Genomic DNA, 26,242 nt, shown 5'->3' on the forward strand with positions numbered 1-26,242 from the left:
TTATCAGCTGTCTGTGATTAGCAGACCCCCACCACACTCAGTTGGTTTACAATTGGTTTCAACTGTTTAAAGAAAGGTCATATAATACTTCACTTTGAGGCTCAGTGCCACCTGAACAGATTGGTTCACCGTTTTCAGGTCTGTCTTAAAATAATAATCACATTCCATTATGGACACAGTGCGGATTATTCTTGCTGCTGTTCACTGATAGATAAAGAGAAAACACATACCAGACTTAAACTTAAACTAATAACAGTTTATATGAATCCTAATTTGACAAATAAAGCGGGTATCTTGTTGGCTTAGTACAAAATGTCCTTTCTGTTTTGCTTTCCTTCCACCAAAGGTAAATAGAAATGTACTGTCTGAGGAAACAGAGAGAGGGATTTGGGTTTTAGACTGCACCTTTGGAAAATATCCACTTAATCCGGCTAAGTTAGATTGCTAAAGCCTAGCTTTGGATCAAATCATCATACGCAGTAAACTGAGATCTGAACTTGGTAAAGAGAACAATGTGTTGTCTGTGTATTTCAGGAGTCGGTTTACTAATAATTATGAGCAAAGTCTAGTGGAAAATAAATGATTTGGAGCTTAAAAGGACAGGTCTTCCTTCTTCAAGGTTTATGTTTTTGCAACAAGCTTTGGTTGATCTTTAGAATGCATTTTCACAAAGGACAAACATATTATTTTATCTCTGCACTGTCTTCAAACTTGGTGTCCACCTTTTCTCTTTTTGGACATTTTTCTTGTGTTTCCCTTCGAGACCCCGGACATGTTTCCATTCTGCTTTGTTAAAAACTGTGTCTATATATCTATTTCTCCTTGAGGATGGAGCCTTCAAAAAGTTATGTCCACTTGACTTTTGACACATTTGCTTTAACTAAATGTGGAACATCTTGACCTCTCTCGGATGGAATGCCATGACAGGCTGTATTTGACTCTGTGTGTGTGTGTGTGTGTGTGTGTGTGTGTGTGTGTGTGTGTGTGTGTGTGTGTGTGTGTGTGTGTGAAGGTGCTAGTGGTATCTGAAACCATGTCAGTGGCTGTGCTGTAGCATGTGTGCGTCATCAAAAAAAAATGTCCACATGTCAGGGCTACAGCAGGGGACAGAGATAACACTTGTGGACTGCAGGAGCTCAGATTGGCAAGCTTGGGCAGTTATCTTTTTCTTTTCAAATAACACACATCAAGAAAAAGCTTTTAAACCTGCAAACCTTCTGCTCAGCCCTCCGTCACAGTGGATCAAGCAAATTTCACAAAGTTCTGATTACACAGTAGTCTTTTTTTCACGCATCTGTGAGTTTTTCGAAAGGTTTGCGTTATATGCAGGTAAAAAATATTTTCTTCCAATAGTCTGTATTATTTGCACTGCTTTTCACCTAGCAACACAGCCTCACTGAGCCATTAGCATTCCTTTTGTGTATTATGAAGATTTAGCTGTAGTGTGGCTCTTCAAGGTTGCAGCTCAATGAGTGGGCTACATAATGCTTCTTTATGACGCACTGTCATCAATACGCTAGAAACAGAATCAACAGCAAAACAATGGAACTAAAGAGCAAAGAGAACTGTCCTCTCCTGTCCTGGAATCCTGAAATACATTTTTTCACCATCCAATTTACACCTCAGAATGAATTAAAGTCCTTGAATGGATAAACGTAACATTTTTCATACAATCCTTTATTATTTTTTAGAGCAAACAAAAAATTAACAAAAGATGTAAACATTTTTCACAATGCATTTAAACTTCACTGACGACGACAACAATAATAAAATGTCTTATTTAAAACCTTTATAGATACATAAACTTTTTTTCATATATTAACATACATATATATGTACAACACTTCACATTCAGCATTGTTTGTGTCTTAGAAACCTGGGGGGGCTCTATAAGACGTACACAGTACATACACAGTAGAGTGTCCAGTAGCAAATCTCCTGAGGACAGTGTTTGTTTTTCACAAGACAAAATAAAAAAAATACAAAGAGAAAGACTTTGCTCTACAGCTGCTGACAGGAGATTGTAGAAGTGTTCTCCTTATCACATTTGACATTATTTACAGCTAATTACCACAGTCATACAGAGTGTAGCACGCTAAACATTTACCATATCATTCAAAGCCTCCAGGAATTGCATCGTAAACACTTACAAATGCAGCACATGAAATGTCTGCTGATTCAGAATCTCATGTGTCCAATTGGACACTCAGAGTTTTTGTCATGTTTACAGGCTTCTTCTTGACAAGTAAAATGATGGTAAAGGTGAACACATTGAAATGAAATGTAAATCAATATGGAGGGAGATTTCTTCATCTCAAATGCTGTACATCTTGCGCTCAAACACAAAAGCCACAAATACATTCCATTATTAATTGGGAGGTAGAAAAAGTCACCTTCATAGAAGCTGAATGAACTATGCATCATAACCGTTTTTTACTTCACACTTGCCATGTTGGTAAATTAAACTCAAATAGTAAAACTCTACTGCATTGGCCGTGTTATAATGGTCTTGTAACCATACTAATGTGCCAACTGTGTCGGTGATATGAGTTCATCTAAGTTTACTCTACTGAATATTAAAGGATTCAAAGAAAATGGATTCCAACTGCAGCGATGGAATCCAGAAACCTACAGGCTGATTGGTAATAAAACCTGATAAACATGAACAGAGACAATTTCAAAGCCAAGTCAGAAATTAAACAACATAAAAAAACCCATCACCCCCATTTAAATTCCCAATGAGAGGTTTCTCAACCTCCTATTAATAACACTTTTAAACTGAAATAATAATAAAATAGATTTGTATATTCATTAATTTGGCATCTGTACATACACATGTCATGAGAACAAGGTCTACATGAATTCCCTGACGTCTATTTATTTGTATATATGGAGACACATGGAGATGACCAAGGTAGAAACAGTAGAACAGAATAGAAAAACAGACATCAGAATCAGAGTTTCACAGTTATGTTCAGTTATGTATCCTGGTTTGTACTTCCATCTTTATCCCACAGAGTACAGGCCAAAACAATTAGCCTGACCAGCACTGGACTGGAAGCAACGACTTTGATATGTATGTTTTTTTTTGCAAGTGTTACCTGCATATTGGTAGAAAAGTGTCAAAAACAACATTTCGGCTCTGACAGTGAATGTAAAGGGTGACAGTAAGCTTTGGTTCCAGCAGAAAATTCTTAAGATAATCCTCCAACTTTAACACAAATTTTCTCCTTAATCTTATGAAATCCCAACATGATACCAGAAGCATCATAAACACACCAGAGTACAGCCATGTAGGAAACAATTGTACCTTAAACCTTTAAAGGGTTTCTTGTGATGTGTTCACCCTGGAGGCTATAGATAGCTGCTTCGCTGTACACCCACACAGCTGAATAGTTGTTGGTTATCTATTCAAAATAAATGACAAAAATTCCTCAAACAGCCATTAGACATGTCCTTTAAAGTCTTGTTTGTCACTATAAATGATGGGGTTTTTTTTCAGTGTGACCACCTCAGGCTCAAATCCACTCTGATGAAAGAAAGCCTCAGGCTACTTTAACCTCACCTCACACCTCAAGCTTAGCCTCGGGTGAAGGATTCACATTTTAACACTAATTCTAACAATAAAATTGAAGACTTTCCAAGAGAGACTCCCTTTGATGACTCTGTATCTCATAAATCACGTCTAATGGTATTAGTGCAAGAGGTGGTGTGGGAGTCATTCTGTGAGACATATACCGTTATCTTTTCCTTGATTCAGTATCCTTATTTTTTAGACTGAGCCATACTTTCACTTAGTTTATTTTATTTAACAATTAAAGAAGTTCTGATACCATTTCCCCTCTCTGATATATATATATATATATATATAGACTTAGTATAGACTAAAAGCAAGTATCCCAAGTAGGATTAAAAAATACATCAACTGTATAAACCATCTAAGTAGTCTCAGTGATGTCCCCCATTGGTTTCTGAAGAGGACGTATCAAGACCGACAATGGCAGTCACAATATTGGAAACGTTATCTCAATCCAAACTTTCAATTAATCTAGAAACAAGGAAAGAGGCAGAGATGTGGCGGGCCTTGATCAAACTCATCCATGCCCCAATTACGGAAATATATGAATAACTCTTAGGCTTAATTAAAAGCCAGCCTTCAGTGGTCCCTGGAGGAACCACGGTTTGTTGCATTTTTTTTTGCAGCAGAATACATCACATGTGCTGACACGGTTGTTTTGGATGACTTAAAGCAAAATATTTCATGACAATGTGAACAGCTTTCATAGTCAGGTACTGTGTGAAAATTGCACACAACTGCAAATCTTCCCTCGCACCCTGTTAAAGAAAGGAATCATGAAATGCCATAATAGTCTTGCAAGGGAACCACAACATGCGCTTCAGCAGATCTAATTAATCTTTCCCATAGCAGGTTTTCTTTTGCACTTTTGCTTGATGACCCTTGCTGCCAGGAGAGATGTACAAAACTGCTTGTTTGACAAACACAGCGGTTTAGCTTAACTGTGCACCATGGGCATTTTCATTTTTTTTTGTACAAATCTGAATAATGTTGGCAGGTGCTGAGGCAAAGCCTTGTGTCTTTCAAGTTTCAGATGCTTTTATCAAGCAACACATTGTCTTTTTACTAAGAGACAAGGGGAGCACTAAGTGTCCTTCTGTATATCCATGCACAGACATCAAATTAATTATTCCTCTTTTATAAGTCGCCCGAGGATCTTGATTAATATTCACATTAAAGTCTTCTTTTTTGTTTTGTTCTTTTGTATCAGACTGAAGAATTTGCTGATACAATGTTTTGTCAGAGGAGCTGTACACTTGTATTCTGCCAATGGAGTCCCATTTTAGAAAAATACACACAAAAGGTATAAACAAACCACAGGATTATTCCTTCTCTTGCTTTCATAACCCCCCCCCCCCCAAGTTTATTAACATTTTGGGTCTTATCTTCATTCCTGTCAGCAACAATCATAATAGACCGACAAAGGTTAATTGATTTAGTCTGGGAATGAGACAACATTGCTAAAAGAAAACAAGTCTGAAGAAGGATACAAGTTTGGCTTCATACCAGTTTTAAACCAAAACTAACACAATATATTTTGAAGAGAAAAAAGCTGGAAAACTTGATCATCACAGCTGTCCTTTGTAAACATCAGCCACAGTTCACAGACTGACTTCCTGCAACTTTAACCCACAGTATTTACGGCAAACGTGTGCACACAATTTTCACAATTTAGCAGCAATATGGGCAGCACTCTTTAAAACCAACAATGCAAAAATGAAGCTGTTGTCTTAAAAAAACATCACGTCTGAAAGTCTTATCCTTGGTTTCTTGCACCGTCTACTAGTCTAGACCTCAGCAGTCACTTTGGTTGTGAAAAAACAAAAACAGAATTTATTTCTAACTTTCCTCTTCTCAGTGGGTCATGTCTAAAATAATCTATGTAGCAGCTGATCAGTCTCCTGTAAATAAAAGATGTCATTGTGTAATCACAACTAGCTTTATTCTCTTATTCTCAAGAGCCAGCTCTCTGTTTTATCAGCTATAAAAGATTGAAAAACAGGTCAAATAAAAGCCATATGTCAGTACAAGCTTGTTGTTCCAAACACGTGTGATACATCTGATAGAAAGAATGTAATTTGACCTTTCCTCTCTGTCACATAATGACTCTCCTCATTGCATTCATTGAATTTTTGTGTGTATTTCATGTCAGAAAAGCAATGAACAAATATTCTGTTGTTTGGAGTCCTTCCCCCCATCTCTTCTTCTTTTCTTATTTAGTCATGCCTTCTGTGATGGACACAGCCATTTGGACAAATTCATATTGGCAACTTGTCTTTGCAGGAGAATCAATGCAAACCCTTCCTGGACGTATTGAAGAATGTCCTTGTTCATTTCAACACATGTAATGATGGCCGTGCTTAGCCAAATCCTTACTTTACATTTTCTTCCCCCCACCTCTTAGGTTTACTTAATGTAGATAAATGTTGAGGCAACAATAACCCTGTGGTCCTTCAATTTGAGGCATGCATTCATAAATAATTATCAAACCAAATACATCTTTAAATACAGTCCTTGTAATAAATACACAAAAGGTAGTTTAGGGTGCAGAAAGTGACATTTCAGCTTCTCCATCAAAATCCTGCTGGAATTGAATTGCATCTGAGATTCCATGGATTCTTTGCCTTGTTTTTTAAATGTTGATCAGTCAAAGTGATCAGACAGTTGTTGACGCAGGTTAAATTTACCTGATGAAATATTGATGTACACTTCTGGTTGCATGTTGCCTGTTTGGCTTGATTATCCCCCTGTATTGGCTACTAAGTCTGTGGTCATTTTGTTTTTGTTGTTTATGGCAGTGTCACATATTTGAGGCATGAGAAAGTTCTTAGTTTTTAAACTCTGACCTTCAGTGTTAAAACATTGTTTTCCTTCAATCAATCTTAATCTTTTGTTTCCCCTTGTTGCAAACTTTCCATAAGTGTCTTTCATTCTTGCTGTCTTTCTCTCCATTACTCTTGTTTTTTAACCTCCTTTTTGACCGGTTGCTCATGTGTATTTAGAGGAAGTCGCTCTGCATCTCGTTGGAGAGCTGACTCACAGCCACCTCAGTGTGTGCTGATCCTTTAAGTAGCCTGACAGTTTTCAAGGGGCTTTCGTCTGTAAAGTGTTCTCTGGTACCAGTGACTGTTTCAGGGCAAGGACAGTGTCTGCAGGTCCCGTGGTTCTCGGGCAGCCCATTTGACAACCTTGTGGAGTTGCACTCTTCTCGGTGATGGGACCGCATGCAAGTTCCCTTCTGTGTGGAGCTGTGCGGACACAGACATCCACAGAGTGACCTCCTGCACAGGGCCACATCCCTGCACAGGGACTTACGGAAGTTTGGCTTGAAGACCAGATAGACTATAGGGTTGTAAAGGGTGGAGGACTTTGCAAATATAGCTGCCAAGGCAAACGCCATAGGTGGTACAGTTTCTGGGTTTCCAAAAGCCGCCCACATGGACACGATGGCATATGGACTCCATGCCATCAGGAAACCGATGCAAACTGCCACTGAAAGCTGAAAAGAATACAACAAACATTTGTCATGTAAGCACATTTTTTCTTAGGCCTTTATAGAATCTTTTTAATTGAATCCTTGCGTTTACCTTAATGATAAGCGCATGTGCATTGGTGATCTTGTTCTGCGGGGACATGTGCTGCTGCACAGCCTGTCGTGAGCCTCGGACAGTCAGCAGGATGAACGTGTAGGACAGAAAGATGACAGTGCAGGGCACGATGTAGCAGAAGAAGAAGAGGCAAATGATGTAGCTCATAGCTGCAGAATTTTGGCTGGGCGCATTCCAGTCGATGCAGCATGCTGTACCGTAAGGCTCAGCGCCATACTCTCCCCAGCCCGACAGGGGACCCACAGCAAAAACGCCAGCATAGCACCAGACCCCGGCTACCAGCAGGCAGGCGTGGCAGTAGGAGAACTTGTTTCCTGAGGTGGAGCAGAACAGGTGAGAGACAGAGGGAGAGTAGGGAGAGTTGGTGGAGTGATTCCTGACGAATGAGAACACAAAGGATACAGAAGCAACAATATGCTACTGAAGCATATTAAGTTTGGTTACCTGATGCTAAAACATACAGTGAGTGAGAGGGAGGAAATGGAAGACAGAATGATAAAGATTCTGATTTCCTTCAAAGATGGATCAGTATGACAGGATGATTTGTTGTTTACAGATGATTTGGAGTTACTTTAGCCTGTGTTATCAGCTAATGACCACTGCTTGAACAGATAAGAGATCATCTGTCCCTGGGGAATGCACACTAGAGCCTACATAAAAACATTATTTTGGGTGTATGCAGCATGTTTACCTAGAGGCCTTAGTATGTGTTTAAAAAAAAAAAACATCTAAGGAGCTACTCAATCATTTTACTGTACTGCCCCTGGTCTTGTGGTCTTGTGTGCAACCTCACATTAGCAAACAAAAGCAGCACTGTTTGTCAGTATAACTGTTTCTTTTGTATATCAGATCAGTTTATGAAATCATGCACACAGAAAAATAAGGTAGAATCAGGTATAATAACAGTCCATTGTATTCCCTCTAATAGTTTTCTTATTGGCTTTAAAATAAACAAATTAACCCTCTTAAAAGAACTACCACTTTTTCTCCTATTTTATTTAATTAGATTCCATAAAATCTCTGGTCAAAACATGTTCCAAAACTGATTCACAAAAACTTTCCCATAAGTCTCCTATAATTTAGGAATGGAAGAAAACGATATTGACTTGTCTAAATAACTGAAGTTATTTATAATTTGCAATACTATAAATGTAAACTGGTAATGGAGAAAATGTATTACAAATTCTATTTTGTCCCCCCCCCCCCGAATCTTCACTGTACACTAATACATGTTGTTGTATCTGTTGTGTGTCCTTGTTTTAGGTTTACTTTTTTAAAAGGGGGAAGTCCTTCATTAATGGGGTCATGTGTCATTTACAGTATCCACAATGCATTCTGTTCATAGTACCGTCATTAGTGGTTCCAAATTTTGTCATCTCTCATTTGCCAGAGAGTGAATAAGAGGATCCATGGGAAAGCCTGAAACCCCCCTCGCTGCTAACTGACTGTAATTGATTTAGACGAGAGCTTCCTCAGTGTGGACTCAGTGACGAGGAGAACACAGGGAGCCTTATCTCTGAGCGCACACAGCCTCTTCAGCTGGATGTCAGCCGTCTTTCATTTCAAGCTGAGGGTGATTAAGCCTTGTGGCAGTCGCTGAACTCTGCCATGCTGGGGAAGGGGGCTGGTGAGCCTTTACAGATGGATTATTCTTTTCTGATGAGGAGCATCCAATCAACAATCACCCTGTTCAGCTATCTGAGTGGCATATGAAGGATTCAACCTGAGCTTTAATTTGTAAAAGAGGATCTCGAACATGTGCCCTTGCAGTTTAAATTCACGTTTTAGGAATGGAATAAGAAGATCAGTTGTAGTGTTCTTTAAGTAATAACATTAATCCTGACTGATGCCTATTTAAACAGCGTATTGTATTTCTTCATACGAAAGTCAAAAAGTAAAACTGACGCCAAATAATGGCCTAATGGCTAATACAAACAAATGAAGGTTGGTACCCAATACTGCCAGGGTTCACACAATGTGCGACCAACTAATAACAACATGCATTTTATTTACAAAAACATTAATGAAATTATTTTTTGACAAGTACATAATAACCACCAAACTGTAATTTATAGTTACATGGATGTGAAACAAGGGGGCAGTAGCAACATTTCAAGTGATGTTAAATGTGCAACTCCCTCGTTTTAAAAATGGGGATACTGTCAACTGAGACACTAAAGGACCTCTATGTTGGAACAGATACAGTCTGGGTTGAGTTTGTAACAGCCTTCATAAAGTAACGTTAAAGGAGGAAACCGCAGGTCCCACAAGGCCTTGTAGTTTACGGTGACAATCAAAATGAACAAAAAGAGCAAATTAGTGTTAAAGTCTTACCTCCAATACAAGCCTGATTCAAATAAAGATTTGGTACCCTCTGTCGTTGTAAGTAAATAAAGGAAAATGACTAGTAGGAGGTTGAATTGGCTGCAAGGTAAACAAATACATTTGGGGTTCATCGCTTGTGTTTCTGATGAAGCATTTCAACCTTTTTGTCTGTGATGCTCTTTGTGTGTTCCCTTCATGCGTGCCATACAGAGATTGTTGTGACATAGCCTCTGATTGAGATCCATTTCAGCTCATTGGTGCCTGAAAGACATCAATTTTAACAGCCAATAGCACTTAACATCTGGACTGATACATCACATTGATTCTGTTGTCAGTTATCTGTACGTCAGCCCTCTTTAACTGTACAGAAATTCCCCAGATCCCCTCTCCATTCCCGTATACCCCACCTCCCTCCTGCAATTAGTTCTCTCGCTGTGGACATGTAAGACGCACCCAGCTCAGTCTTTTCTTTGATGGACTTCGAGCTGGCGTTCACAGGTTCATCAGCAGCCGTCGGTGCTGTAGATTTAAGCAAATAGGAATCACCAGATTCACATGCCGATGTTACACCACTGGGTGATGGTTTGATTTGTCATGAGCTGGGGTTTATTCGAAAAACAAATACTCAAATGCGGTACTCCAACTGTGACAAAATGCTAATAAAAAAGAGAAAGGAAGATGCACCCTCCATTACGCTCCCACATGTCCCCAATGCAACCTTTCCTTTGCTAACTTCTCATGTTTTTATTCATCAGTTGCCTCTTCTTGCATTTTCTTAAGTGCCTCTCTCGAAGACATTTCTGCAAAAATATGTCAGAAAAATTCAGCTATGTGATCTAAGGCCTTCTGAGATCGACTAGAAAAGTAGATAAGGGGCTGTAGGAATGCTTTTAAGGGTCAACCATTGTACAGAAGTTTCAAGGACCTTCAACTAAAGAACTAAAATCTAAACAAAAATTTAAGGCTGCTCATCAGCCATCAATTTAGTTTTGTGTATTTGAATATCTCTTGTCTCTGCAGATCCTGCAAGAAGGATATTTTTTTTGTGGCTGCAGTGAAGTATTAGAAATATATATATTTTTTTTGGGGGGGGGGGGGATTTTCTGTGCCTTTGATGAAGAGATAGGACAGTGGATAGAGTCGGAAATCAGGGAGTGAGGATGGGGAAAGACATGCGGGAAAGGAGCCACAGGCAGGATTTGAACCTGGGCCGCCCGCTTTGAGGACTACAGTTTCCATACATAGGGTGCGCGCACTAACCATTGTGCCACCAGTGCCCCAAATATTGGAAATGATGATTTCAGTGAGTGTGAGAGTTCACAGACATCTAGTGCAGTCAAACCAGAGTTTATTGTCCTTCGCAAGCTGATACTGATTAGCCCAAGTTGAGTTTCATGTGATAACCTCTCTGTATTAACTTGACACATGGAATCTGAACCTTGTGTCAGCACTGCATGAATTTTATCATGATTTTTGTGTTATTTCATAAACACAGGTCCTACACTGCTTGTTTCTTTTCTAATGTTCATGCAAAGCACTCCACTCACTGGCTCTTGTCGCCCAATGGAACCCACTTGCTTACATTTGGCACATTGCAGATTTTTCAAAAGGGGAAACTGTCTTTTGAAAAAGAAACAGCCGATATGTGGATGATCTAAAGGACAATAACTTCAATATGTACAGTTTTTTTTCTGCAAACCAAAGAGAACTGAATGATTCTACGTTATACTGCTGCTTCTTTTCCTCGTTCAAGGGGCGTGTCCAGAGGGAGGCGTTGGCCCCCTTGAAATCTGATTGGCCACCCTTGGTGCTAGCGTTTGTGACATTTCAATGTGGAACATTTTGATTTACTGTGATTTTTTTTAAAAGTTAATGATGCCTTGAGTCTTTTTAATATTTCATGGTAATGTGTGTGTCTGTGTGTTTAACAAGGACGGCTGTCAGCTACAGTGACTAAACTAGTTTGGAAAAAAAAGTGGAACAAGGGGAAGCTGAACCGTGTGTACGCTGTGTTCATTTTTCTTGCAGGGAACTCTCAAAAAGACGTAATTATTAATGTTTCATTTGCACTTCAAACACTTTTATTTGTGAGGCTTGTAGTCTTTAGGGGTTTTACACTGCATTATAGACAATCTTCTTCTGGAAAAACAGACAAGGGGAACTGTTGAAAACGCAGCCCTGACTTCTGTGCTTATTAAAAGCAATGTTGGATGTAGACAAATTAAGTCTGTTCCATGCTGCTTTTACAAGCTGTGCTAATTTTTTTCATGGACCCACATTTTCCTCTCTCTGTTCTCTTTTTAACTATAACTATAAGTAACTATGCCTCATTTGTGCATCTTCTACCTTTTTTTGTCTAGCATCATAAACCATATAGACACCGTATGAGTCAGTCTGTGTACCCCCTGGAGTGTGTATGGGTAAGAGCGAATGTGGAAAGCATATAAATGTGTTAATCCCTGGATTCTGTACTCCAAGAGTGTACATACAATCTGTGCTCGAACAAACAAATGTGCTGCCATTCACAGATAATGGATGAATAAAGTCTGAAAAGGACGGAGCATCTGAGTGAAGTCAATATTCTGCTATTTGTGTCAAATAATACCAAAATATTTGCAGTGGAGATTCAATATTTCTAAATGAATGAAGATTTTATGACTGAGTGGTTCTGTGTGAAATGATTGCATATTTACGGAAGACAAGAAATTGATTTGAAATACATTAGGAGTGACAGATGAAAAAAACACCAACTGAAATCACCTCCTTTAAATGTTGATATACCATAGAAGCATATAGCCGATGGGAACATGTGCATGTAATTAAATGTTTGTACTTTCTAGCAGTGTATTTTTAAAAAAAAACTTGAGACTCTAAGTCATCCGTCTAGGCTGCTTAAAGTTGTGAACACAGTCAATCCTGTGAATAAATCCTCAATGGCTTCAGCCAAAAGATTAATTATACTCATTAGCAATGAGCTGCTTAAACACTTTGCAGTCATAGCAATGAGAGTGGAAGGAGTTCACGAGCCACACGACTAAAGCCTTTTTGCTAAATCTTCAGTTTGTCATTGGTTGACTAAAGTTTGCAGGAGTTTTAGTTATCTTCTGGATAATTGAGAAGTTATATAAACTATTGCATTTACAATTTGAGCACATCAGATATGGCCTCTGCGGAGCTGTGTTAGCAGTCCAGTGTTGTTTTGGCATTATCTCATCCTCAACACAGGCCTGTTTATTGCAACCAATTAGCAAATGAAGCTAATTAATCTTCGGCTTGAATTCTTTTTCTCTCCGCTCTATGGGAATTGCACCAAGGCCCTCTAACTTGAACAATATAACTCAAAGAGAAGGACATGAAAATACCACATCAGAGTATCAGCTAAGTGTTCCTGTTAATGTTAGTGGACATATATTTTAAAGTGACTATATCTGTGAACTTCATCATAACAGGAGAGTTTAGCTCATTTCCCTGCTGTCTGTTACATCACTTTATTGCTCTATTATTATAAACAGTGGTTTACACTTCTATAAGACAAATATGAACAAAAATATAAAATCATACAAACATGAGTACAAACAGTGTAAAAGTGTTTTTCTCTCTGTTGGCCTTCTTAGGAACTTTGATTTGTAAATTGGCAGCACTTAACCTTAAGCTCCATGGCATTATAATTCATAAAGTCTCTCACCTTGACAATAATGTAAACTCTTTATGTAAAGTGCTATTTAATGCTTTGAACAGGACTCTGACTGAGTAACCTATCTTAAGTGTACTTAACATCTGAGCGTCAACCGTAGACCTCAAACAGTACTATTAGCAATGCACGTCATGTTTCCATAAAATGTTACCACACAATCATCTTATCAATAGAAGATGAATACAGATTCGCTGATACTGAGTTTAAATGTAACCACCAAGTCTCTCTGGGTTGGTACATTTTGTACATCATATTATCAAAGGTCTGTTGACTTTATGGCTCTAAAAATATATTTTACTCCAGTTTTGTGAAAATGAACAACACTTGAAATGAAATGTGAAATTCACAAGTGAACACTGAGTAGTAATACATGCAGCCAGGGGATCATTGATGCCAATAATTGGATGGTTTGTTAGTAATGTGAATGCTGAACTGTTCTTTATGCGTTACATTAACGCCCACTGGACTTTAAATTTATTTTCTTACGTGCACTCTGTGAGTAGGTTACATACACTGTAAGATTTTTTCTCAATGTCCACTACACAGCTCCTACATTGCACCTTTTGTACATTTTGTGTCTTTTATTTTTTATATTTTATAATTTACATTTTTAAATTCTATTATATATATTGTAATAGCTTCTTATACTGTATTATCTGAGTTGTTGCTTGTTCTGAGTTATTTCCTTGTTATGAAGCTCAGCGTAAGTTCAGACAGGAAGACTGGTTATATTCTTTCACAAATTCATTCATCCTTTCACTTCAACTTAAACTACTTCCTCCGTCTATCGGCTCTGGTGATCAGCTGATAATGGGCGTTTATTCTTTAAGTAATTAACCAACCAGATTTGGGCACAACCTCTCTCAACCAATCATCCTGCTGCGGCAAAATGCTAAAACAGTTCTCTCTCTTCCACAGTCATTTCGTCATTTCAGGGCAACCGCTGCAAGCCACCACCGCCCAGTCACCTCCATTCCTCTTCACCACCACCAGTGTCTAGACTCCATTGGGGGATATCCTATCCTGCTGTCGGCCTCATTACCCTTCCGAGTACATGAAGTTGTCACATTTAGATTCAAATCTAAAATGTTCCACATTTATTGTTAAATAAATAATAGTTCATTCTCAAGTAAGTCTCTCCTGATTGAAAATTGTTTAGCACCAATACACCAAGCCAAATTCCTTGTATGTGTAAATGTACTTGGCAATAAAACCTGATTCTGATTTCAAACGAAAGACCCTGAAGAGGAATACATTATAAAAGAGGAGGATGTATATCTAAAGTCCTGTGAAGCCTCAGACTATTTACAGTACATAACCTTCTGTTTAAAGACTTTACAACATTTTATTGCGCATCAATCATTATGCAGTGTGGCAACTTTCACTTTAAACCAAGCCCTTGACTTTTTGACCTCACTGCATGAATATTTCTCTCTTCAGAAATAAAGCTCCTTGGTATCAGGGGAAAGCTTAGTTGATCGACCCAGGAAAAGCCTGCCTTCTAGATGATCAATATTAATATATGGACACCAAAAATACTTTTTAAAAATGTTGTTGATGATGGTAGATCAAGGAGCTAGAAATTAGGTTTCTTACCATAGTTTGGGCAGCAGACTTTGAGCCAGCAGACAGATGAGAGCACCGTGAGGTTGGTCAGACTGCACAGGCCAAACAAAACCCCACAGAAGGCATAGACAATGCAGGTGGTCTCATTAAACAGCCACCTGAATGGAGACACAGAGAGAAAGGGAGAGAAATATTATTGACTGACATTCTGATCCTAAATCATGCAGGATTGCCATGCAGAATTCCTCTGATGGATTACACAATTCACACCCTGTAGATGGAACAGGTGATACATTAACTGGCCTTCCCCTGAGTCAGTTACAACGGCACTGAAGCATTTTAACCCCAATGAACAAAAGCACAAAATGAAAGCTCCGAGCTGTATGTGCCAAAAGGATCAAAGCAGCTGACAAGGTCACAGGATGAAGCGCCACCTTTATTTTGCAGGTGATAAAGACGTCACTATATACCCGTAGTTAGTTTTCTTTCTATAGATTTGTATCAATCTTGAAAGGATGAAATGATTGTGAAATTTTGCTTGCTTTAACAGTAAAAAGAAATGTGACCGCTGTATTGTTACTGCATCAACCCTACTTTGATTGAAATGTTTTCTTTTGTATCCTCAATACAAAGACCAGTGTTTGCCGCCCTCATTGAATATCAAATATCAAATTATCACAATAACGGACTATCTGTGCAGACAGCCTCAATAATTGTCACAAAATATATGGAGCAAGCTTCATGAAGCCTGAAAGGCATAGCTCAGGGCAAACACATCTTGCCTTGCTTATTTTACAGCTTATAGCAGTTATAAATCTATATTTTACTTGTGGAAAACAAGAATGACATTTGATTCAACCGTAGTCACACTACCCCCTGTCAAAACTAAAATGTGTCTATATTCACAGTATTTGTATAGATATAACCACTATAAGTAACATTGTTAATGTGGTTCCAAAGACATACGGCTTTCCACTTCCATTATAACAATATACGTTCATGTAGTGCCATAACAGAGGGGACAAAAAGAAGAGTTAATGGTCACTTACATGTGAGCATAGGTTGAAGTGATAGCCAATGGGAACAGGCTAATGGTCATGCCCATGTCACTGATGGCCAGGTTAACCACAAAGAACTCTGCAGGCTTCAGGGAGGACTTCTTTCTATAGGCCACGAACAGCAGGATCCCATTTCCCAGCATTGACAGCACACCTAAAAGGTGGAACAGAGTGATTTTGAATGTGCAGTCACATAAATAATGCTGTGAATCCTGGGGGGAAAATACAACATCACTCACCGAAAATGGTGTAAATAGTTCCCATGAGGAAGTCACTGTCTTTCGATATTCTGGACAGCAACAGAAATGTTTCGGAGGCATTTCCCATCTTGAACAAAAAAGACAAACAGTCAGAGGGGAAAAGAGTCAGACAACAGCATCTGTGCTAACACTTTTTTTACCTCTGGCAGTCAAGCAAACTTACCGAAGCCACAAAAAAATTGTGTCGAGGATATGTCTAAACACATTGATATTTATTAATGTATAAATGAATCACTAGATTATCATCTATTCTCACTGTTACGCAAACAATATCCCTGAAAGGTTGTATCGCAAGGCTCTCAAGCTAGAGATGGGGCGGGCCTTCCTGCTTGGTTGTGCTGCCAGTGGCTGGGAAGCCACTGTCTTGATCAGCTGAGGCAGGCAGGTGTGCAAGAAAGGGAAAATGTTTGGGACTGTGAGCTACTTGGCGGAAGGTTGGATGAGAGACAATTGATTGTTTCCCAGATTTTCTATGTAAAAAGTTTTCACGTTATTTTTGAGTGTTTTATGTTATAATACTGAACTGTCATCCGACACGGAGGAGAACATGTTGGAACTGAGCGGAATGAGCTGGTCCAGAGAGTGATGCATCGTGGTGCCGTAGCAAGGCTGCAACAGCTAAGGTCTGTCTCCCTTACCTACAGTAGGCGGGTGCTTTCTTTCTTTGTAAAGGAACCTAGACTTCATTTCGCACAAATGTAAATAGAGCCTGATAAAGACATCACGATTATTAAAGGTTTTGATACCAGTCATATTCGACTGGGGTTTCACATTAAGTTGAGTCAAACTCTTTATTATACTTTGTTGAATCACATAGGCCAGACCAAATCTACACTCAGATACATTCTTGCCCTTCATATCCTCACAATTGGATATCTTTCTTTACGTTAGGTTCCCCCCCCGAACAATCATATTATCAGTTTAAATGCATGCTATGGATATAGATAACATGAAAATGTATTCAAAGCTTTTCTATTTACTTAACGACTTAAACTCTATTACAGATTAAAGAGGGCCAACCAAGGGAAGAGACACGTTAAATCACCTGGAGTTAAGAGTGGATCTTCTCATGTATAAATTCCATTATCATAAAGTCAGGAGATTATCCTCAAAGAGAACCAGAGGTGAGGAAAGTATGTTTAATGATATTCTTTGTGGACTTTCTATTAACATTTTAAATGGCCTCAGTGCACGTAGCAAGGCTTGCAAACATAACTTCTGCACCGGTTTGTGTCTCAATCAAGTGCAAGGGCTTGATTATACAATCTAGATGTGACAAAGCACTTGTGTTTATGTGACTTCATCATGGTTGAGAGTGTCATGAACTATGCAGCTGTTACAGCTAAAAACAATTCTCTCCGTAATATATATATTAATACATGTAAGCAAGTCTTTCTCCTGAAAATAACCTTGGTTGTTGCCCGTTTGTATAATCACAGCATGTGTGTTCTGAGTTATGAAAAAACTACTTAAAAGTAGCCCTCCTTTTCTATGTCCCTGAGAGAGTCTAGTTTGTATTGCTATATTACAATGCATACTGAACAAGTGGAGAGCAAAGCGTCAACATAAACCATAATGCAGGCAATGGATCAATGGACATTTACACATGAGAAGCTCCACTCAACATAAACCAGAATGCAGGCACCTAGTTAGAGTCATAGGTACAAGGTGGCAGAACAAGACAAAGCCCTTCAGGGTGATATTGCTTTAATGCAAGTAAACGCTGATAAGCAACATCATGTTATTATATTTTGCTTCACCTTCACATCCAGTTCCACACAAACACGCTTTGTTTAATGTACATTTCTCTTTGTTTCAAAGTATAATCAACCACATAAGAGTCCGCATGATTGACAAAGACAGGCGGATGAGCTAAAAAGGGCATCTGAATCTGTCAAACTAAGTATGACGCAGTCTAGATCAGTACCGACTTTAACTTCATGTCAATACAAAGCATTATACCAAGCTGGAATGGTATATAATACTAATGTACATTACTCCCAATATTTAGCTGGCGGTTGTTTTTAGGCCAGTTGTCATGGCTAATTGTGGTTAATCTGAGTTTGGGTGTGATATAGGTATAGCATTAGGGCACTGGCTCTTCCTCACTTTCTCGCTCAGTCATTTGGGTCAGGTATGTGTGCGAGGGAACCTAGAAGATAAAGGTGTCCTACACGCACTGGAATGGTTGTGTGTTCTATAAAATCTGGCTGTGCATCAATGTTTATTTATATATTCTATCATTTTTTTCAACAGAAAAATGTACTCAAAGTACCAGAATTAAAGGTAGTAACTTGGATCACATTGAAATGTTGTTTCATTAACATGAATGTAATGTTAGCAGCATTTTAAAGCATTGCATTTCATTGAGGGATCATTTGGTTCTCAGTAGCTGAAAGCATATGACACACTATAAAGTCATATAAGACTGATCCAATGGAGTGCTTTTAAAAGGGAGCTCAATTAGCTGATAGCTCCGTAAACAGCTCTGAAGGTGTAACAAGATCGAACATGTTTCAAGATTAAACAATGCACCAACAACAACAAAAAGAATTCCTCACATTCCCCATGATAAACTCTTCAATAACAATCTTCTGCTTCTTTATCTCTCCTTCTCACAAGTTTGTTGCCTTTTCGCTCTTAAATTAGGATCTCATATTTTTAAATGAAAAAAAAAATATCAGCTCCCTGTTTGTCTCTCAGAGTGAAAATACAAATTGAGGCAAAGATAGAAATAGAAATAGAAATAGTGTTTGGTAATGGAAATGCAAATGAGTTCTTGATAGTGCACTTCACACTTCCTCTGCAGATTAGAGGAAATATGCAGTTTGGATCCAAGCTGTATTTTTTTTTTTAAATCCTTTTGGAGGATAGAAAGTCTTTTCTGCACTTTTACAAATATGAAACACAGTCAAATGAATCCGCTCGCAGCCCTGCAGAAATTGCAATGACTTGAACGTGCATGTTGTGTTTACAACCCGACTGTTCTCATGTTAAACTGTTCATCAATGTCAATGCAGCTGAAACAGATATTGTCTTTTTCCACCTTTGGGTTGACCACGTTTTATTCACAACTCATTACTTATTTTTCGGACTCTGCATTTTAGTTTAGTTTAACATATTCTCAGACACACACATTTGCTCCGCTGATTATTGACACAAGCAACGTTTTTTTCTATTTCCATTTCTTCTCCCTCGTCAGGATTTTATGAAATTCTGCAATCATTTTTTCCCCAGAATGCATCTGGGCTGCTTACAGTTTGTTTAGTGATAAGGATATCCATACATTATCCTAAATCTGCTAGTGTCGAGCAAAAAAAAAAAGCTGCATTCAGATGCCAGGTAACTCATCTTTTTCACTCTATTTTTGTTGTCACATTTAATCGTGTGGTCTTCAGCCCTGATTGTTAACTGAAATGACATCACTTGAAGCAATTTATCATATCCAACCACACCTCCTTCTTGAGGCTCGTAGGGCTTTATACAACTTTTTTCTTAATTCTCGCATAAGGGCAGTTATGAAGTAAACGGACGATGATGTCTTAAATCAGTGAGGTTTGCCTTTGATTACTGGAAATGGAAATGTTTGTAGATTCCAGGATCTCTGCTAACAACCACATCTGTGTCAGTAGTGATTTTGCAGGGACAGATTCATGCTGTGCTTTCAGAATACTGAATCTACAAGCATGTCTAATAATTGACTGCCAACTTTCCCCTCTACTCCTCTCAGCAGTGTCAAGTGTACCTGGGGCAAGTCTCTATTGACATTCAGAGAGGAGAGAGAGAGAGAGAGAGAGAGGGAGAAAGAGAGAGAGAGAGAGAGAGAGAGAGTCATAGGAAGCAGGGTAAAGAGGAGGAATTCTCACACCCATCAGTCTGAGAGAGGGAGAAAGTGCCACACAAAGTGAAAGAAAGTCAAGAAGTGTCAGTCAGCCTGTAGCTGAGTGGTGAACCAGGGCTTATGATTGAAGAGGACATCTGTGACAACTTAAGCCTTCTTGTCATACAAATATAACTTACAGTCCAGGGACAAACAGAAACACACATACAGTACAAACAGAAAGAGAGGGCAACATTTTCAAGAGGACAAAGAAGTAATAGGCTGGAAGAATGGGACACTGGAAGGAATAAGCGAAGGACAAGTGAAGGACAAGAGGGAGCCTGTAAATGAAACTGTCAGAAGCACTGAATAGAAAGCTGAATGATGAAGATTACCCCTGAGATGAATGGGACAAAGGGACAATGTAAGAATTCAGTTACAGAGAGAATCCTAAACTAAGGGAGATTGAATGGAATACACAGCAGACGATACATTATTCTCCTGGATGTATTGGAGTAATTCATTGCGTTTCGAGCATCTGTACACATATAAACTGAGTCTCCGACGCCACAGTAGCTATATTTTCTTCCCTGAAAGAATCCCACTTAACTCCACCTTCATTATCAATTCAGTCCTGTTGTCTGTCGTTCTTAGGATACTTTTTTTTTAAATGACAGAGCACTGAAATTACACAAAACTTTACAAAAGAAATGGAAAAAAGATTCAGTTGTTTTTCAGTTGTTTTTGTTACTCAAGTTTCTGATATCATTGACATCCCACAAAACCAGCGAGATGTGTTATTATACAACATCATTGCATTTTTATGAAACATTGTAATCCAACAAGAACCAGAATAATCAAATCACATTTAGCACAGCATATATGACCACAACGGACCACAAACTGAGGCAAAACATCGATATCGTCTTTAAAGTATAAGGAAATTGAATTACATTTGTTTCTAAAGTGCCTTATTTCATTAATAAATACATCTGTCATTTATTACAAAGCAATGGTATTGTATCTGAAGCACACACGCAACACATCAATATGGTTTTGAATATGTTATGAAGACAAGATTCTTAACCAGGATTACATTTCCTTGTACTCCAAACTAGTGTTCAGAGTAATTTGTTGTACAGAAAAAACTATGAATCAGAGGGTTGGACACTGGAGACCAAAACAGGCTCAACTGTTTTGAACATGAATTCCTGCCCATGAGCAAATAGATTCTCAGCACTGACAGGGAAAATGGGATGCTGTCCAGTGGGGCTTGTAATGTAATGTAATGTAATGTAGGAGGTTCTCTTTCGAGGGTTGTGCAGTATCTCACGTGTATTTAGATGGGGTGTTTATGTAAGTGCAATCTTTTATATGGAAGCAATGTGTTTCGTACTGGCATATACTGCATATACTGGCATTATTTTTTACAAAGAATCTCGATTACTTTCATATATTATTCCTCCGCTACATTAAGCCAAGACACATGCGGGATTAAATGTAATTCTGATCATTCTCTTAATTTCCAGAAGGTATCACTCATCCTGATACAAAGTAAATCCTCTTCAATCAAAACCCATAATTGATCATTGCATGCTTCATATTCCTTTCACAACTCTTAATCTCAAATATGCAGGAGGTACATCAGTAAGGCAATCTGTTATCAGATGAGTAACAAATGACTGAGTGCAGTGAGGAGGAACAGTAAGTAATAGTTTCCATTGTCAGTATAAACCAAGGTGAAGGCGTCAGCTTTAAACTCCGCAGCTTTGACCGCTTGTCTGTGTGACAGAGTGATAGAGAGTTTGCTTATATCTGAACACTGTCATGAATTTACATAATTGAATATATACATATACACATATAGCCCATTTTAATAAGCCATCTGGATTCAGTGGACGCTATGAGAAACATGTTGATTAGGAAACAGGTTTTTAGGGAAACTAAAGTCTGGTGACGATGAATCAAAGTTGCAAAATGAGACGAAAAGAAAAACACTGCAGTAATTAGATAACTACAGTAATGTAGGTGCAGGCAGATGTTGAAGTTTTGAAATTATACGAACAGTAAAACCACAACAATCATAATATATGAATACAAAAGGTGTAATATCAAAATAGACAAGCAAACATAAAAGGGCTATGTAAATGCATTCACTTAGCTTAGATCAATAAGAGCTGACGAATCCATACTGTATCCTGACCAATAAAGTTTAGCTTGTAATCAGTGAGATGATCAAAAATCTGTTCTAAGCCTCACAGGCGAGAAGAAACAATGCTGTAGGATTTTGATACAGCTTGGCATTCTCACATTGAGGCCTGATTGCAGGCGTCATCATTCTGATCAGATGTAGGCATGGATTCACTTTTTAAAGTAAAAAGAGGAAAAAGACAACGCTTTTGTTCATGATCAATAAGTGCATAAGAGCGAATTGGGTTTTGAAATGTGGTCTGCAAACACATTCACACACACTCTGAATCTAGTTATGTGAGAGTTAGTTACCCAGACCTGGGCACTTAGTGAGGCATTACGAGACTGTGTAGAGTCATAAATAATGAGTCCAAATCTGTGACCTAAACTGTGAAATGAATACAGCTCTCTGGAGGAGTGAACGCACATGGCCCTCCAAATCACCCAGTGCTACACCTTTTTTAAGGTGCAACAGAGTCTGACTGTGTCTCTAGTTTATAAGCATGCTGTCGCTGTGACAAAATCTGCAATCATTTTTATTCACAGTGCTAGACAGATAAATGAGCTGGGGGGAAGAGAACAGAAACAACCAGCAGGGGATGCATTTGCGAGAGCTGTGGAAGAGTCCAGACTTAAAGAAATGAAACAGTGGGAGCCAGCTATAATAAATAAGTGTGATTATGTAAACAGGACATCAGTGATTATCTGGTTTCCTCCAGTTATTGAGGAAGATACGAAAGACTGAGAATCCCATTTTCCCTTCTCCAACAGTCCTTCTACATTATTTATTTTTCTGAGTCTGTTAGTTTCACCATAACTAATCATTATTAATCCATCCAGAATATAAAGGCTGATGATTTTTTGCTCTTTTATCAAAGATAAGAGAGGTCCCTTTCTTAGGACTCCTCAAATGTTGGTCATTTCAGTTCACAGGGACGACCTGAGCTCATCTCCAAATCACTGGAAGAATATGAAAAAAACAAAAAAACCACAGCAGGCGAGTCAGGCGCTTAAAAATATGTCTGTAGCAAACATCGTAGCTCATGGGAACACAAGTCAGCTCTAGTTTCTGACTTGTAACCTTGCCAGTAAGCGACAGCATTTGTTCACACTGTGATGTTGGCTGTTAGTCAGAGTTCATGCTGGCTCTACATTTGTTCTAAAAAAGGGCCACTTCATCACTAACTCGTGTCCATTTTTGATGATGACGTGGAATATAAACCGTTCCAAATGGCCCCCACCGTGGCATGCCTCACTTCATTCCTCATCTGTGTTTCTCCTGTTACTTCCTGTGAGTTCTCACTTGGTAAATGGGGGAACAAAAGGAGGAGAAGTGGAGAAGCAATCCACCCTGTCTGACTTCTTCCCTTCCACTGTCTCATGTCCTCATTCTTTATCCTCATTTTCTGCCTCAGGGTATTCATTCATCTAACCAACCCCCACACCCCCCCTAATTTTACAATTGTTTCTCCTAAAAACTTCCCTCTTCCCTTTTTTTCATCTCTCTGGTATTTTATCTTTGGCTGTGCATGCATAGTACACAGGCTTGCCTGTAGCAGAATTTACATCCCGATCTGTCTGCCTATCTTGCGTGAGGCCAGCTGTTAAAGTTCAAACACAGATGGTGAAACCGAACAAAGACAGATGTTTGGGGTGCATTAAGCATCTGTGTATGTGTGAGGGAATGTATCTCTGAATCAGTTCAATTAAAGCCCCTTGTTCAGATGTTATGTGACATATCACATAACAATCATCAGCTGTTACTTTCATTATAATGCTTCAGATACAGCCGAGCTCATAGAAGAACATCTGTTAGAAAAACAAACAAACTATTTGTAACATTGCGTCTCTTCTGCCATGCACAGTGACTGACCTTGATGGTCATGGTTACTACATGTTAATAGAACTTGGCGGTGTTCAGAAAGTGTTGGTTGGTTATAAATAAGGTATTTAAAGTAAATTATTGTACAAAAAAATTGTACAACATAAATTGTTCTCTGTTACTAAAATCCAATGAAATAACCAAACCTTGACTTGTAGCTTCACACAGAATACCAACTTTCCTGATGTTTGCTCTTCTGCACACGGCCAAAGATATTAAGTGAGAGAAGAATCTCCAAAGAATAACCAAGTATGGAATGAGTGTTTTGTTGTTTCAATAACTTAAAGCAATAGATATTTTCCATCTCTATCCAAATTCCCATTTTCCCAGTTAATATTTAATTCATCAAATCAATAAGTTACATTACTCTCAATAGTTTGGAGTAATGCACCTACAGCTACTGGTATCTTTAGTAGTCTACAAATGTTATTTCACTGTGTAAGATACATATTTAATCAATTCAGTTCAGTAAAGTATCTTATCAGGGTGTAGAATTTTTAAACAACTCTGGGCAAAAGAAGTTTGATCTGACCATCTCTATAAATAACTAAAATATCTCAACCTCAAGTAAAGAAAACACTGACTTTTAGACCAAATTGCAAAATGTGACTACATTTCTTTACACACATTCTCTAGTGTCTGGCCATCTTTTTTATAGGTTTTTTAATCACACCAAAAGCCCTTTATGATTTGATACGACACGACAAGACATAAGATACGCCTTTTTCCTGTTGGGAAATTTGTATTGAACTCCATTGCTGCCAAAATGTAGCTGTGGTACTAATTAAAAACAACAACAACAACACTAAACTATTAATATATCAATCATATAGGTGTTTTATAGACACAGTCAGACTCTGTTGCACCTTAAAAAAGGTGTAGCACTGGGTGATTTGGAGGGCCATGTGCGTTCACTCCTCCAGAGAGCTGTATTCATTTCACAGTTTAGGTCACAGATTTGGACTCATTATTTATGACTCTACACAGTCTCGTAATGCCTCACTAAGTGCCCAGGTCTGGTTAACTAACTCTCACATAGCTAGATTCAAATTGTTTTATAGGTGTTTTCCATTGAATCTGTTGCCTTCTCAAACACATTAAAACTCAAATGTTTTTCAGGTATTCTAATTTCAAAATGTGATTTTCAAATACCAAACTCGTATTATTACTCACTATGGCAAAGTAAAATGTCCAGTTTTCCAAGTTGAAACCTATTACCATTCATCTGAAATCCCTTTCCCCTAAGTGCATGTGAACCTGAAGCCATTTAACAATCACTGATACGTCTTCTAATTCACCAGTTAAAGTCGGCATGAATACCAATGAAGCAAAATCCAACCTTGCCCTGGTGGTTGAACCAGTAAGAAATGACAAGACCAAATGGGCCTTGAATTATTGAATGCAAGAGCATGAGCAGGGTGTCACTGTGGTTCAGTCTCATTTGACATACCGAGAGATGGAGATGATAGTGGTTACATAACTCACTGTAACAGCTGGGCATGTGACTTCAGGGCAGCACTGAATTGCTGGTAAATGCTGTTTCTGGAAGTACATTTCATTTCATGTCTAAAAATAAGACAGAAAAAAATGTTTTCTCTTAAATTTTTTAACTCCTTCCATCCCACTATCTGGCCTAACCTGTGGCAGGTTAAAAGGACATTTTTCATTGATGGTTGCTTGATCATTAGTAAATTATTGTGGGGTCTCTGTAAATAGTATATATAGGAATATGAAGTGGCACCAGAATATGAAGTTGATTTAAATCAAAGCAAACCACAAAAAACCCAGATAAAAGCACATGTACAACTGCAACTTTAACTTACCTCCTTCCTGGTTTATCTTTCTTTCTCATCCTTATTTTCATTTGAGTTTCTTCTATTTAGCCATCAGCTGCCCATGTATTCAAAACATTTACTCATGTTTATGCAAATGACATAAGTTAGATTTGTGTTTTCCACTCCCCACATGCCCTCTCCCTCCATCATTCATACATCCATCTGATCACCTCATTGCCTCTGACAACTGCTTTTAAACAGCAAAACGTGCAAAACATTGACATGATCTCTTGGGGCTGCAACTCAATTATTAATACAAAAAGACTTTCACGCACCCCTGACTTTCTTTACGTTAACACAAGGCTGCCATCTGCGAACAGAAGAAAACAGCTTGCTCTTAGGCTTCATCACTCAAAGGAGTCAGAAAAGTTTTAGATTTTTACTTTGACGAGTTTGAGGAAAAAACAGCACTCAGGTTTCATCATTC

General features: G+C 38.4%; 1 protein-coding gene across 1 annotated transcript in view; it reads right to left on the reverse strand.

Annotated features, from left to right (window-relative positions):
* Positions 1–1,659: 1,659 nt before the first annotated feature.
* Positions 1,660–26,242, reverse strand: part of opn7b (opsin 7, group member b) — a 55,006-nt gene continuing 30,423 nt past the window's right edge. The window contains exons 2-6 of the mRNA XM_065961697.1: positions 16,068–16,155; positions 15,820–15,982; positions 14,801–14,928; positions 7,165–7,499; positions 1,660–7,076 (exon numbers count right to left, since the gene is read on the reverse strand). Coding sequence (XP_065817769.1) covers positions 6,576–7,076; positions 7,165–7,499; positions 14,801–14,928; positions 15,820–15,982; positions 16,068–16,155 — 1,215 coding nt within the window. The 3' untranslated portion in view covers positions 1,660–6,575. The remainder of the gene's footprint in view (positions 7,077–7,164; positions 7,500–14,800; positions 14,929–15,819; positions 15,983–16,067; positions 16,156–26,242) is intronic.

This window comes from Labrus bergylta, chromosome 12 (genome assembly GCF_963930695.1).
Source record: "Labrus bergylta chromosome 12, fLabBer1.1, whole genome shotgun sequence".
NCBI classification, from domain to species: domain Eukaryota; kingdom Metazoa; phylum Chordata; class Actinopteri; order Labriformes; family Labridae; genus Labrus; species Labrus bergylta.